The sequence below is a fragment of the Schistocerca piceifrons genome, chromosome 3 (assembly GCF_021461385.2).
Source record: "Schistocerca piceifrons isolate TAMUIC-IGC-003096 chromosome 3, iqSchPice1.1, whole genome shotgun sequence".
Lineage (NCBI taxonomy): Eukaryota > Metazoa > Arthropoda > Insecta > Orthoptera > Acrididae > Schistocerca > Schistocerca piceifrons.
The window spans coordinates 942103274-942120006 of record NC_060140.1 but is presented as its reverse complement, the minus strand read 5'-3'; the positions used below and the strand labels follow the sequence as shown (position 1 = coordinate 942120006).

Below are 16733 nucleotides of genomic sequence, written 5' to 3'. Positions count from 1 at the left end.
TTTTACCTACTTGATCTTCTGCTGCTTTCACTACTTCGTCCCTCAGAGCTACCCATTCTTCTTCTACTATATTTCTTTCCCCCATTCCTGTCAATTGTTCCCTTATGCTCTCCCTGAAACTCTTCACAACCTCTGGTTCTTTCAGTTTATCCACGTCCCATCTCCTTAAATTCCCACCTTTTTGCAGTTTCTTCAATTTTAATCTACAGTTCATAACCAATAGATTGTGGTCAGAGTCCACATCTGCCCCTGGAAATGTCTTACAACTTAAAACCTGGTTCCTAAATCTCTGTCTTACCATTATGTAATCTATCTGATACCTTCTAGTATCTCCAGGATTCTTCCACGTATACAACCTTCTTTTATGATTCTTGAACCAAGTGTTAGCTATGATTAAGTTATGCTCTGTGCAAAATCTACCAGACAGCTTCCTCTTTCATTTCTCTCCCCCAATCCATATTCACCCACTATGTTTCCTTCTCTCCCTTTTCCTACTCTCGAATTCCAGTCACCCATGACTATTAAATTTTCGTCTCCCTTCACTAACGGAATAATTTCTTTTATCTCATCATACATTTCATCAATTTCTTCATCATCTGCAGAGCCAGTTGGCTTGCCCCCCTTCTAACAGCCGTGTACCGCAAGTCTCTAGAGGAACAGAAGGTTCCAAATGATTGGAAAAGAGCACAGGTAGTCCCAGTCTTCAAGAAGGGTTGTCGAGCAGATGCACAAAACTATAGACCTACATCTCTGACGTCGATCTGTTGTAGAATTTTAGAACAAGTTTTTTGCTCGCGTATCATGTCGTTTTTGGAAACCCAGAATCTACTCTGTAGGAATCAACATGGATTCCGGAAACAACGATCGTGTGAGAACCAACTCGCTTTATTTGTTCATGAGACCCAGAAAATATTAGATACAGGCTCCCAGGTAGATGCTATTTTCCTTGACTTCCGGAAGGCGTTCGATACAGTTCCGCACTGTCGCCTGATAAACAAAGTAAGAGCCTACGGAATATCAGACCAGCTGTGTGGCTGGATTGAAGAGTTTTTAGCAAACAGAACACAGCATGTTGTTATCAATGGAGAGATGTCTACAGACGTTAAAGTAACCTCTGGCGTGCCACAGGGGAGTGTTATGGGACCTTTGCTTTTCACAATATATATAAATGACCTAGTAGATAGTGTCGGAAGTTCCATGCGGCTTTTCGCAGATGATGCTGTAGTATACAGAGAAGTTGCAGCATTAGAAAATTGTAGAGAAATGCAGGAAGATCTGCAGCGGATAGGCACTTGGTGCAGGGAGTGGCAACTGACCTTTAACATAGACAAATGTAATGTATTGCGAATAGATAGAAAGAAGGATCCTTTATTGTATGATTATATGATAGCGGAACAAACACTGGTAGCAGTTACTTCTGTAAAATATCTGGGAATATGCGTGCGGTACGATTTGAAGTGGAATGATCATATAAAATTAATTGTTGGTAAGGCGGGTACCAGGTTGAGATTCATTGGGAGAGTCCTTAGAAAATGTAGTCCATTAACAAAGGAGGTGGCTTACGAAACACTCGTTCAACCTATACTTGAGTATTGCTCATCAGTGTGGGATCCGTACCAGATCGGGTTGACGGAGGAGATAGAGAAGATCCAAAGAAGAGTGGCGCGTTTCGTCACAGGGTTATTTGGTAACCGTGATAGCGTTACGGAGATGTTTAGCAAACTCAAGTGGCAGACTCTGCAAGAGAGGCGCTCTGCGTCGCGGTGTAGTTTGCTGTCCAGGTTTCGAGAGGGTGCGTTTCTGGATGAGGTATCGAATATATTGCTTCCCCCTACTTATACCTCCTGAGGAGATCACGAATGTAAATTTAGATAGATTCGAGCGCGCACGGAGGCTTTCAGACAGTTGTTCTTCCCGCGAACCATACGCGACTGGAACAGAAAAGGGAGGTAATGACAGTGGCACGTAAAGTGCCCTCCGCCACACACCATTGGGTTGCTTGCGGAGTATAAATGTAGATGTAGATAAACTTGAACTACCGTAGTAGGCATGGGCTTTGTGTCTATCTTGGCCACAATAATGCGTTCACTATGCTGTTTGTAGTAGCTTACCCGCACTCCTGTTTTTTTTATTCATTATTAAACCTAATCCTGCATTACCCCTATTTGATTTTGTATTTATAACCCTGTATTCACCTGACCAAAAGTCTTGTTCCTCCTGCCACCGAACTTCACTAATTCCCACTATATCTAACTTTAACGTATCCATTTCCTTTTTTAAATTTTCTAACCTACCTGCCTGATTAAGGGATCTGACATTCCACGCTCCAATCCGTAGAACGCCAGTATTCTTTCTCCTGATAATGACGTCCTCTTGAGTAGTCCCTACCCGGAGATCCGAATGGGGGACTATTTTACCTCCGGAATATTTTACCCAAGAGGACGCCATCATCATTTATCCATACAGTAAAGCTGCATGCCCTCGGGAAAAATTACGGCTGTGGTTTCCCCTTGCTTTCAGCCGTTTGCAGTACCAGCACAACAAGGCCGTTTTGGTTAGTGTTACAGGGCCAGATCAGTCAATCATCCAGACTGTTGCCCCTGCAACTACTGAAAAGGCTGCTGCCCCTCTTCAGGAACCACACGTTTGTCTGGCCTCTCAACAGATACCCCTCCATTGTGGTTGCACCTACGGTATGGCCATCTGTATCATTGAGGCACGCAAGCCTACCCACCAACGGCAAGGTCCATGGTTCATGGGGGTAGGTATTTCATGATAACTTTGTGAATATATTTGAAAACAGTTCCCCTAAGAAAACAGTGAAATATAACCGTAAGAAACCATATAAAAATCCATGGCTTACCAAAGGGATAAAAATATCTTGTAAACAGAAAACGGAAATGTATCTTACAGCTAGGAGTAGTAGTGATCCCAAAACAGTGAAACATTATAAAAACTACTGCATTGTATTAACAAAAGTTGTTAAAAAGTCCAGAAGTATGTGCATTATGTCTGAGATTAGCACATCTGATAATACAATTAAAACAATTTGGAATATTTTGAAAAGGGGAACTGGGCAACCGAGAGCACAGGAAGACTGTATTTCTATCAAACACAATGAAAAATTTGCTAACAAGAAGTCAGAAGCGGAAAACATTTTTAATAATCATTTTAAGTGTTGTAGAGAAACTAGGATCCAGCTATTCATTAGAAAATGTAAGGCAGTATATGGAAGAGGCAGTACCTATGCAATTTGATAAAACTGAAATTCAACCCACCTCTCCTACTGAAATTAGGAAAATAATAAATTCACTCAAAAGTAAAAGCTCACATGGAATTGATGGCATTTCCAACAGAGTACTTAAAGCTTGTTCCCAGCAAATCAGTAGGATTCTCAGCCACATATGTAGTAGCTCACTGAAACAGGGCATTTTTCCAGATAGCATATTTCAATATGCTATTTTTAAACCATTGCATAAAAAAGGGGATAGATCTGATGCTAACAACTACCGCCAGTCTCACTTCTGACAGCTTTATCCAAAATTCTTGAAAAAGTAATGTATTCAAGAGTAGCATCACATACTTGTAGAAATGAAGTACTAACAAAATGTCAGTTTGGTTTTCAGAAAGTCTTTTCAACAGAAAATGCTATATATGCTTTCACTGATCAAGTATTAAATGCACTGAATAACCGAACATCACCCATTGGGATATTTTGTGATCCCTCAAAGGCTTTTGATTGAGTTAAACATGAAATTCTTCTAGATAAGCTTAAGTATTGTGGTATGAGCGTGACAGTGCACAAATGTTTTGATTCATACTTAACTGGAAAAATGCAAAAGATTGAAATTAACAGTACAGATAGTCTGCAAAAATCAGCAAAGCCCTCCAATTGGGGAGGTACCAAGAATGGTGTCTCACAGGGTTCAGTCTTGGGTCCCTTATTGTTCTTAACACATATTAACGGCTTGCCACTGTATATTCATGAAGATGCAAAGCTAGTTCTTTTTGCTGATGATACAAGTATAGTAATCACACCCAAGAAGTAAGAATCAGCTGAGGAAATTGCAAATAATGTCTCTCAGAAAATTATTAAGTGGTTCTCTGCAAATGGACTCTCACTAAATTTTGAGAAAACCTAGTTTATACAATTCTGTACAGTAAATGGCATAACACCATTGATAAATATAGAATATGAACAGAAGTCTGTTGCTAAGGCAGAATACTCCAAATTTATGGGTGTGTGTACTGATGAGAAATTGAATTTGAAGAATCACATTTACGATCTGCTGAAACGGTTAGGTTCAGCTACTTATGCTATTAGGATTATTGCAAATTTTGGTGATAAACATATCAGTAAACTAGCCTACTATGCCTATTTTCATTCACTGCTTTCATATGGCATCATATTTTGGGGCAATTCGTCATTAAGAGAGAAAGTATTCATTGGACAAAAGTGTATAATCAGATAATTGCTGGAGCCCACCCAAGATCACCTTGCACACACTTATTTAAAGAACTTTGGATACTCACAGTACCTTCACAATACATATATTCACTAATGAAATTTGTCATTAATAACCCATTGCAATTCAAAAATAGCAGCGACGTGCGTTGCTGCAACATTAGAAGAAAGGATGATATTCACTGCTGTGGATTAAATCTCACTTTGGCACAGAAAGGGATAAATTAAGCTGCCACAAAAATCTTTGGTCATTTGCCAAATAATATTAAAAGTCTGACAGATAGCCAACCAACATTTAAAAGCAAATTAAAAGAATTTCTGCATGACAACTCCTTCTACTCAATAGATGAATTCTTAGATATGAAGTAGTAACTGTAAAAAAATTATTAATTATTTTGTGTAAAGAAAATTATTGTTAAAGTGACACGTTCCACATCATTACGAAATGTCTTATTCGTGATCTGTATGACCCATTTGTCCAAAGTACTTTGGACTGCTTCCATACTATGCCTGTTATGGCTCAAATTTGCTAAACGACAGATTTCTTCAACCAAAAATTGTTTCCCACTGTGATTTAAATGCAGGCCATGGCTGGTATGCATGGATCTAACATACATACATTTATTAAGTTCACATACAGAAATTTTGTACTCCTCTTTGCCTGCTTTATTTACAAACAAACGACTCAAAAAAGAGATCGACAGGAAGTGCAAAATGGCTACGAAGGGATGGCTATAGAACAAATGTGAGGATGTAGAGGCATATCTCACTAGGGATAAGATAGATACTGCTTACAGGAAAATTAGAGAGACCTTTGGAGAAAAGAGAACCACTTGTATGAATATCAAGAGCTCAGATGGAAACCCAGTTTTAAGCAAAGAAGGGAAAGCAGAAAGGTGGATGGAGTATATAGAGGGTCTATACAAACTCCGCCATTGCCAGTCCCAAGCCCAGGGCCCCATCTTGCAATTCATGGGGAAGGAGGAGGGGGAGGAGTAACAGCTTTGTAAAATAACCTTGGTACATCTGGCTCCGGATGGTAGCACCCAGTTAGGGCCCCTACGTAGGGTTACAGGTGAATCCCGGCCAATGGTCTCAAAGGCAGAAGAGGAACGTCACTTCCCAATGGCAGAGAGAGCAGAATGGAAACTGAAACATATCAGGTAGCAGCTGTACTCCATGTTAGGGCGGCTACCAAAGGCGTCTGTATCCCCACACATCTTCTGGGTCTAACAACTTCAGTTGCATAACTGGACGGACACGAGCCATCCCATCAAAAAAAATTTTTTTAGCTCATGGAATGGATCGCACTATGGAATCGAGATTACCCCAAGGGGACAATCCCCTGTTGACCAAGATCAACACAAGCAGGCATTTGGATTCTGGGGGACCTGCCAAAAAGTGCATAAGGGAAGAGTCGGAGCTCCCAAGAACCTCAAAGAAGATTAAAACTAAAAAGACTTTCAGAATTGGAACCATAAATGTACAGACAATGATAAAGACTGGTAAACTTAAACAGGTAATAGATGAGATGAAAGAGAAAAGCAATGGAATATTAGCGATGCAAGAAAGAAGATACACTGATGAATATACAGTGGAGTCAGAAGGCTCCATAGTACTGAAAGGGAAACCGAGAGTTAGAATGGGAAAGGAAAGACATGCACCTAGACACTTTGGTTCCGGTAGAGGACAAGAGATACGAGGATGGCATAACTGAAATGAAGAGCAGGTCAGAAAGGATATCAACACTGACATTTCTAGCAGGGACCAAAAAGCATACAATAATACACGGACACGCACCTATAAATGACAAGAACAGGAAAGACAAGAAAGTTGCATACAGTTTCTGGGAGGAGCTAGATGATACACTGAATAACAAACATTTAAAGATACTCGTAGGAGATTATAATGCACAGATTGGAAGAGAGAAGCAACATAAAGGAGTAGTGGGTGAGTACCCTGTGCACCAGTGAATAAACAAAAATGGAGAAAGACTAATTGAACTGTGTCGAGAACACAAAATGAGATTGATAACAATACACTTCAGGGCCAAACCGTGTAAGAAAAAGACGCGGGCAAACCCATGCACCTGCCTCGGCAAATTCCAAATTGACCACATAGCAGTCAGCTGGACAAACGCTAAAGAGATCATGAACACAAAGGTCAGGAAGAACACAAGAATAGAACCGGATCACTATCTTACAGAAGTTAAGTGCCTTTGGATTCCAAACAGGGACAGACTGCCACAGATGAATAGAAGAACAGAAAACATAAAGGTAGGCAGAGGCAAATTAAGACACAATCGATCCAGATATGAGAAAGGAATTGAATCATTCAATGAATGGGACGACATGAAGCAAAATATGGCAAAACAGGCTGAAGTATGGGGAAAGGAAGAAAAGAAACGGAAGAACTGGTGGTGGAACAAGGAATGTGAGGAAGCGATATACAGACTCACAGGAAAGCCTGAAGAGACTGGAGCAGCAAGAAGGACCTGGAAAAATGGGAAGTTATCATAGGAGCAAGAAAGGAAGCGACCCGAACAATAAGATGGACCAGAAGACAGAAGATGAAGTAGGAACTGGACGAGATTGAGACCAACGTCAGGAAAAACGACAGCAGAGACTTTTTCGGGAAATTCAAAAAGAGTCTGATTGGATACAAGGGTAGAGAACTGTTTATAAGAGATAAGAAAGGGGAGCTGGCTGTTAGTGCGAAGGAGAACTGTAAGATTTTTGCAGAGTACTTTCATGACCTGCTGAACTGTGAACCACCTGAAGACGAACTGGAACTGGGTACTGACACAGAAGAGAGAGAGCCGTGCCCTCCAACCAGGGATGAAGTCGCTCATGCCATAAGCGATCTAAAGAATAATAAGGCAACTGGAGAAGATGGTATAGCAGCCGAGATGATAAAGTTGGGAGGCAACAAAGCAATAGACAACATGACCAACATAATCCACCAGATCTGGAGAACAAATAAGTTGCCAGAAGGATGGAAGAATGCAATTGTAGAAGGTGGACAAGAGAGATGCAAACAACTACAGAAGAATATCGCTACTAGAGGTTGGATACAAAATGCTCAAGAGAGTAGAACAACAGGTAGAAGGTACAATTGGTGACTACCAAGAGGGATTCAGGAAGGGAAGAGGTTATATAGAACAGATATTTATCCTGAAGCAACTGATCAAACATAGGGCCTTAAAAAACAAAAAGACAGTAATATCCTTTGTGGACTTCACAAAGGCATACGACTCCATCGACAGGCAGACTCTTGTTAGGATCCTGAAGAACAGAGGACTTGATGGAACTACACAAGATCCCATAAAAGAAATTCCGACAGACACAAAAGCAAGGGTGAGATTCAGAGGAGCACTGTCAGAAGATTTTGAGATCAAGACTGGTGTTAAACAAGGAGATGTATTTGTCACCATTGTTGTTCAATATAGCACTGGACAAAGCGATCAGGCAGTGGAGAGCAATACACGAGGAAATGGGAATACCAAAGACCCATGTGGGGGACAAAAAGGACAACAGGGCTCATGTGGACTGCCTAGCCTTTGCAGACAACATAGCAATAGTAAGTGAGACGGAAGAAGACTCAAAGACACAACTCGACAACTTAAGTAAGGTAGCCAGAAAGATGGGACTGAGAATCGCCTATAACAAGTCAAAGACATTAAACACCACTGCAGACTGGGAAACACCGGAAGGCACTGGGCAAATGGTGGACAAATTTAAATACCTACGAGAATTTATAACAGGAAGGAGCAGGAGCATGGAGGGAATAACAGAGAGGATAAAGAAGATGAGGTCGGCCTCCTGTATGACAAGAGAGAGATACAATAAAAAGAATATATCCACAGAAGCAAAGATAAGCCACTACAAGGCAACAGTGTGGAATGCAGTATTATATGCTGCTGAGATAATGACACTAGGAAGAAATGGGGCAGAAAAACTACAGAAAGAACAGAGAAAAATATTGAGAAAAATACTAGGTCCCAAAAGAGGTGGAGAGAGGTGAATGCGAAGACCTAGGAAACAATCGTACCGGAAGTTGAGAACAATATCTGGGGAAATCAGACTCAAAAGAGCAAGGTTTGCTGGACATGTAGTTGGGATGAGTATGGACAGAATGATAAAGAGAGTCTGGGAAACAACAGGGAGGACACGGGGCAAGACAGAACAAAGTGGGTTGCTAAACTTCGGAAGGACTGGTTGGAATTGGGGATCAAGGTCAAAGGAAAGGAAAATTGGAGGAACAAATATAAACCGACCAATATGCCGGAGATCAGTGACAGAGAAGAATACAGGAAAAGATTAGAGTGTCACCAGTGGAGCCGACAGGAGAAAAGGACACTGAAGATCTCGGAAGAAGAGCGGGAGAGAAGAAGAGAAAGAATGACGAGGTTCTGGGAGAAGAAGAGGAAAATACAGTCCATGAAGGGGCTACCCAAGGTCCTGTAGAGGCCGTAATGCAAGAAGAAAAAGAAAAGGGTTCAAGAAGAAGAAGAAGAAGAAGAGGGTCTATGCAAGGGTGATGTATTTGAGGACAAAATTATGCAAATGGAAGAGGATGTAGATGAAGATGAAATGAGAGATATGATTCTGCTTGAAGAGTTTGACAGAGCACTGAAAGACCTAAGTTGAAACAAGGCCCTGGGAGTAGACAACATTCCATTAGAATTACTGACAGCCTTGGGAGAGCCAATCCTGACTAAACTCTGCCATCTGGTGAGCAAGATGTATGAGACAGGCGAAATACCCTCAGACTTCAAGAAGAATATAATAATTCCAATACCAAAGAAAGCAGGTGTTAACAGATGTGAAAATTATCTAACTATCAGTTTAGTAAGACACAGCTGCAAAATACTAATGCAAATTCTTAACAGACAAATGGAAAAACTGGTAGAAACTGACCTCGGGGAAGATCAGTTTGGATTCTGTAGAAAGGTTGGAACACATGAGGCAATACTGACCCTACGACTTATCTTAGAAGATATATTAAGGAAACACAAACCTACGTTTCTAGCATTTGTAGACTTAGAGAAAGCTTTTGACAATGTTGACTGGAATACTCTCTTTCAAACCCTGAAGGTTGCAGGGGTCAAACACAGGAAGCAAAAGGCTATTTACAATTTGTACAGAAACCAGATGGCAGTTATAAGAGTCGAGGGACATGAAAGGGAAGCAGTGGTTTGGAAGGGAGTAAGACAGGGTTGTAGCCTCTCCCCGATGTTATTCAATCTGTATATTGAGCAAGCAGTAAAGGAAACAAAAGAAAAATTTGGAGTCGGTATTAAAATCCATGGAGAAGAAATAAAAACTTTGAGGTTCGCCGATGACATTGTAATTCTGTCAGAGACAGCAAAGGACTTGGAAGAGCAACTGAACGGAATGGACAGTGTCTAGAAAGGAGGCTATAAGATGAACATCAACAAAAGCAAAACAAGGATAATGGAATGTAGTCGTATTAAGTTGGGAGATGTTGAGGGAATTAGATTAGGTAATGAGACACTTAAAGCAGTAAATGAGTTTTGCTATTTGGGGAGCAAAATAACTGATGATGGTCGTAGTAGAGAGGATATAAAATGTAGACTGGCAGTAACAAGGAAAGCGTTTCTGAAGAAGAGAAATTTGTTAACATCGAGTATAGATTTAAGTGTCAGGAAGTCTTTTCTGAAAGTATTTGTGTGGAGTGTAGCTATGTATGAAAGTGAAACATGGACAATAAATAGTTTAGACAAAAAGAGAATAGAAGCTTTCAAAATGTGGTGCTACAGAAGGATGCTGAAGATTAGATGGGTAGATCACATAACTAATGAGGAGGTATTGAATAGAATTGGGGAGAAGAGAAATTTGTGGCACAACTTGACTAGAAGAAGGGATCGGTTGGTAGGACATATTCTGAGGCATAAAGGGATTACCAATTTAGTATTGGAGGGCAGCATGGAGGGTAAAAATCGTAGAGGGAGACCAAGGGATGAATACACTAAACAGATTCAGAAGGATGTAAGTTGCAGTAGGTACTGGGAGAGCTGCATCAAACCAGTCTCTGGATTGAAGAACACAACAACCACAACATGATACTCTAATAAGCATTCATCCAGATATACACTATAACCTTTTTTAATGTATCTAATTGATGATATGAATGTAATAGAGGGAAATATTGCACGTGGGAAAAATATATCTAAAAACAAAGATTATGTAACTTACCAAACGAAAGCATTGGTATGTTGATAGACACACAAGTAAACATAAACACACACACAAAATTCAAGCTTTCGCACCAACGGTTGCTTCATCAGGAAAGAGGGAAGGCGAGGGAAAGACGAAAGGATGTGGGTTTTAAGGGAGATGGTAGGGAGTCATTCCAATCCCGGGAGTGGAAAGACTTATCTTAGGGGGAAAAAAAGTACAGGTATACACTCACACATACACACACATCCATCCGCACATATACAGACACAAGCAGACATTTGTAAGGCAAAGAGTTTGGGCAGAGATGTCAGTCGAGGCGGAAGTACAGAGGCAAAGATGTTGTTGAATGACAGGTGGGGTATGAATGGCAGTAACTTGAAATTAGCGGAGGTTGAGGCCTGGTGGGTAACGGGATGAGAGGATATACTGAAGGGCAAGTTCCCATCTCCGGAGTTCTGACAGGTTGGTGTTAGTGGGAAGTATCCAGATAACCCGGACGGTGTAACACTGTACCAAGCTGTGCTGGCCGTGCACCACGGCATGTTTAGCCACAGGGTGATCCTCACTACCAACAAACACTGCCTGCCTGTGTTCATTCATGCGAATGGACACTTTGTTTCTGGTCATTCCCACATAGAAAGCTTCACAGTGTAGGCAGGTCAGTTGGTAAATCATGTGGGTGCTTTCACACATGGCTCTGCTTTGATCGTGTACACCGTCCGGGTTACAGGACTGGAGTAGGTGGTGGTGGGAGGGTGCATGGGACAGGTTTTACACCGGGGCTGTTACAAGGGTAGGAGCCAGAGGGTAGGGAAGGTGGTTTGGGGATTTCATAGGGATGAACTAACAGGTTACGAAGGTTAGGTGGACGGCGGAAAGACATTCTTGGTGGAGTGGGGAGGATTTCATGAAGGATGGATCTCATTTCAGGGCAGGATTTGAGGAAGTCGTATCCCTGCTGGAGAGCCACATTCAGAGTCTGATCCAGTCCCGGAAAGTATCCTGTCACAAGTGGGGCACTTTTGGGGTTCTTCTGTGGGAGGTCCTGGGTTTGAGGGGATGAGGAAGTGGCTCTGGTAATTTGCTTCTGCACCAGGTCGGGAGGGTAGTTGCGGGATGCGAAAGCTGTTATCAGGTTGTTGGTGTAATGGTTCAGGGATTCCGGACTGGAGCAGATTCGTTTGCCACGAAGACCTAGGCTGTAGGGAAGGGACCGTTTGATGTGGAATGGGTGGCAGCTGTCATAATGGAGGTACTGTTGCTTGTTGGTGGGTTTGATGTGGATGGATATGTGAAGCTGGCCACTGTCCTACTCCAAATCCCATGCCACTTTCCTTGACATTGACCTCCATCTGTCCAACTAGGTCTTCGTGGTAAACGAATCTGCTCCAGTCCGGAATCCCTGAACCATTACACCAACAACCTGATAACAGCTTTCACATCCTGCAACTACCCTTCCGACCTGGTACAGAAGCAAATTACCAGAGCCACTTCCTCATCCCCTCAAACCCAGAGCCTCCCACAGAAAAACCCCAAAAGTGCTCCACTTGTGACAGGATACTTTCCGGGACTGGATCAGACTCTGAATGTGGCTCTCCAGCAAGGATACGACTTCCTCAAATCCTGCCCTGAAATGAGATCCATCCTTCATGAAATCCTCCCCACTCCACCAAGAGTGTCTTTCTGCCATCCACCTAACCTTCGTAACCTCTTGGTTCATCCCTATGAAATCCCCAAACCACCTTCCCTACCCTCTGGCTCCTACCCTTGTAACCGCCCCTGGTGTAAAACCTGTCCCATGTACCCTCCCACCACCACCTACTCCAGTCCTGTAACCCGGACGGTGTACACGATCAAAGGCAGAGCCACGTGTGAAAGCACCCACATGATTTACCAACTGACCTGCCTACACTGTGAAGCTTTCTATGTGGGAATGACCAGAAACAAACTGTCCATTCACATGAATGAACACAAGCAGACAGTGTTTGTTGGTAATGAGGATCACCATGTGGCTAAACATGCCTTGGTGCACGGCCAGCACATCTTGGCACAGTGTTACACTGTCCGGGTTATCTGGATACTTCCCACTAACACCAACCTGTCAGAACTCCGGAGATGGGAACTTGCCCTTCAGTATATCCTCTCATCCCGTTAGCCACCAGGCCTCAACCTCCGCTAATTTCAAGTTGCTGCCGCTCATACCTCACCTGTCATTCAACAACATCTTTGCCTCTGTACTTCCGCCTCGACTGACATCTCTGCCCAAACTCTTTGCCTTACAAATATCTGCTTGTGTCTGTATATGTGCGGATGGATGTGTGTGTGTGTGCGAGAGTATACCTGTCCTTTTTTTCCCCCTAAGGTAAGTCTTTCCGCTCCCGGGATTGGAAGGACTCCTTACCCTCTCCCTTAAAACCCACATCCTTTCGTCTTTCCCTCTCCTTCCCTCTTTCCTGATGAAGCAACCGTTGGTTGCGAAAGCTTGAATTTTGTGTGTGTGTTTGTGTTTACTTGTGTGTCTATCAATATACCAACGCTTTCATTTGGTAAGTTACATCATCTTTGTTTTTAGATATATTTTTAATGTATCTAATATATATATTTATTTATTTAATATATGAAAGGTGAAACGTTACCAAAAGTCTCAAAATGTTCTACTCCAATTTTTACTGACACTTTAATAAACTTTCAAACAGGTATACACTGTACATTATTCCAGTTTTAAATGACAGTGTACAGGTTTAGAAAGACGAATGTGAGAAATAAAATGCCACACTGTGCTGCAAAATTTGCAGTTTCGATTTATTTCTTGCAGTGCTTCAACTATGAAAGAAGGGCATGTAAAACACTAGACAAATTGTTTCTCTTGTATTTATTCTCTGTCCTTACACATATTTTCAAACAAAAATGGTATACACAGTGATGTGCTGTTTGTTTCCTCCCTCACCACTGGTTTTACAGAAAACAAGAAAGTTGTATTTAAAGCTTACCAGCTTATGACTAGAATGCTACTGCAGAATCTAAATCATCCAAACCTTTGCAATCCTACCCATTCAGAGATTAAACTATGTGAAAACTACCATTGAAGCTACTTCCCTCACGGATCCAGAAGGGAGACAGAGGGAAGGGAGTAAATGGATATAGAAAGTAGGCAGAGGGAATGAGGAGGAGATGGACAAGGAAAGAGGGGACGAGGAGAGAGGCAGAGAGAAAAGGGGACGGGGGATTTAATTATGTATATCCAATTCTCATATGTATTTAGCAGTTGTGAAGCGTTGCCGAGTTGATTAGTTTGTAACAATTATTGGAAATCCAAGTAGCCTATACTGTAGGTGTGTAGAACTGATCAACAAATAAACCAAAAAGAAGACGGAAGAATTGATATGGAGTTCAGTTGTGTTATTTTTTCTCTTAGTCAGTTTTCCTATTTATATATTATGTACATTTACTAAGTTTAGTACAATTCACTTCCAGCTGCTTGCATACCTTACAGCCTTGATTTTCTCTTGTGTTGTGATTCTTGAGTTTCTCCCAGCGTATTTGATAATCAAAATATCCACGGGTGTGCTGCCGGTCTATAGTGTCCAACGGGCACAATATTTCGGCGATCATACATGTCGCCATCATCAGGTGAACTGATGGACTGAGCTCCTGTGAACGTGCCGGCACGGAGATCCGTGCGCTATGGCTGCTCAGAGGGAACTGGGTTCGGTCATGGCGGCGGCCGATTTAAATACCCTCCGCCCGCGGCGCGCTCCCTCTGCCGGGTATTTAAATCGGCCGCCGCCACGACCGAACCCAGTTCCCTCTGAGCAGCCATAGCGCACGGATCTCCGTGCCGGCACGTTCACAGGAGCTCAGTCCATCAGTTCACCTGATGATGGCGACATGTATGATCGCCGAAATATTGTGCCCGTTGGACACTATAGACCGGCAGCACACCCGTGGATATTTTGATTCTCTTGTGTTGTTTCTAAGCCTTCACTATTCTTCAATCGCGAGCTAACATCCCAAACATGTTTGGGCTCACATGCAGTTCCTCTTCATTGAAATTTCTTGGCTCAAACTTGACTAGGGGTTGAACCGCATGTGTAGCATTACACGCCCTAAATTAGACTCTTGTGACCCTTTGGTTAAATTGTCTGGCTGATGGCAAGTTTGCGAAATACAAAGTTAACATAACATATAATAACAGTAATAATAATATCGGGAGCTAAATTAACGACCCATAAACGATGTAGACCACACAGTTGTAATTTGTTTAGAATGATGTTTATTCAGAAAGCAAAATAATAGCGAAAGTGGTCGTATTTAGAGTTACTGTTACACTCGAGCGCATATCTATTTGACACAGTTCGATCATTCACAACCTCATCTCGAAACAAGTCCAAAACTCCAGCTCAATATTTACACAAAAAGTTATATTTCACACAGGAGTGAAGCTGCTCACCACTCAGAGACTATGTCCTGCAATACAACACAACGCGAAATTTTCTAAGTTATTTCGCTTCCTAGCTGCATAAAGACCAACTGTCCGCTTTCATGCCTAAATCTGAACTGTACCCTTTGATGTCTCAACCAGAACTGTCCGCTTTCACGTCTGCATCAGCACTGTCCCTGCGCCTGTCGCCGGCCACACTTCCCATGCGCCAAACATACTCATACAACTGACTAGGGCAGTTCCCTTTCCTTAAGCCATCCATCCAATTGGCTACAGCTTATTCTACATTATACATTTACATTTTAACATACCATATTTAAATAATCAAAGCTTGACCACTTTCACATTCTAAATAAAGTAACAATAATATCCATTACATAAGAAACATTAAATTCTTTTACATAAAACCAATATAATTTCCTTCTTAACTTTGAATGGCACGGCCAGTAGCCTTGCACCAATGTGCTTTCCGATAAATAAATACAGAACAAAAGTAACTATTACACATTAAGCTTTACAGTAAATATTCTGTTACCTAATGGTTCAGTACGGTGTCATGCTGTCATTGTTCAATGTGTTTTGTGTGGAGGAAATGATGATCTGATGCTTAACTGTAAATAATGATAATTTAAATTTGCTATATCTGTTAAACAAATAAAGTTACAGGGTTGATGTTTACACCATTTGTCATTTTAATGATGCGCTTCTATATGAAATGTTGATCATTAAGATTGACCAAAGCATTCAGTTTTTAGCATTCAGGTCTTTGTTACAAAACTTGTTGATTTCACTTTAACAGTAAATCCTAAACTATTATAGATACAATCAACATTCAAGTTTTATTGGGATCACCATGAAATTTTATGGAGGATGGCAGATTAAAATTACTGTGGCTTAATTCCCTGCATTACTATAGAATCTTCAATAGATAATTTGCCAGTTTACATTACTTACATTATCCTCCAAGTTTTTGGAACATTATTAACAATCTTCTCTGGCTAATACTGTAGCAAACTGCTCATAAAGAGTGAACTAAACTTCATTTTTCACAACTACATCCATATTGCTGTGAATTCAATGCCAGCTCTGAGTCAGTTCGTCAATATACATTTTAAATGGGATTGGATCAGGACACAGCCTTGCCTTAGTCCTTTTGTTATGAGAAATTTCGAAGAAACTTTGACACAAAATCTGTAATGTTTGATACCTGGTACCTGAAATAATTTAATTTTGTTCTCACCTGTTTCAGGCCTGGAACTTACAGACATCAAGCACCGCTCTGTTATCAACCGCTACGCATCCTGTAGCATGGCCCTTGGAATGATGCTTGCTGGTCTGGTGTCTTGGGCACTGCCCAACTGGAACTATTTCATGTCATTTGCAGCCCTCAGTTGTTTTGCCCTGTTCTTCTTCTTCAGGTGATGCATATAAAATGAAAGGTGTGAAGGAGTACTTGTTTTTTAATACAATGATGATAAAAATGTGAGCAGTTTATGTGTGTGTCAGCGAATATTGTTTGGAAGCGGCAGTTCATCGGGAGACTGATTTTCAAGAGCAAAGAATGCATAACAATCCGACACAAAGCACAAAACCACATGAATGGCCAGTCACTTCAGAGACCTTT

General features: G+C 41.5%; 1 protein-coding gene across 1 annotated transcript in view; it reads left to right on the top strand.

The window, feature by feature from the left end:
• The window catches only part of LOC124789240 (solute carrier family 22 member 7-like), a 63674-nt gene extending 47143 nt beyond the window's left edge, over positions 1–16531 (top strand). Inside the window, exon 4 of the mRNA XM_047256535.1 lies at positions 16359–16531. Within this exon, the coding sequence (XP_047112491.1) occupies positions 16359–16531 (173 nt within the window). The remainder of the gene's footprint in view (positions 1–16358) is intronic.
• The last annotated feature ends 202 nt before the right edge of the window (positions 16532–16733 follow it).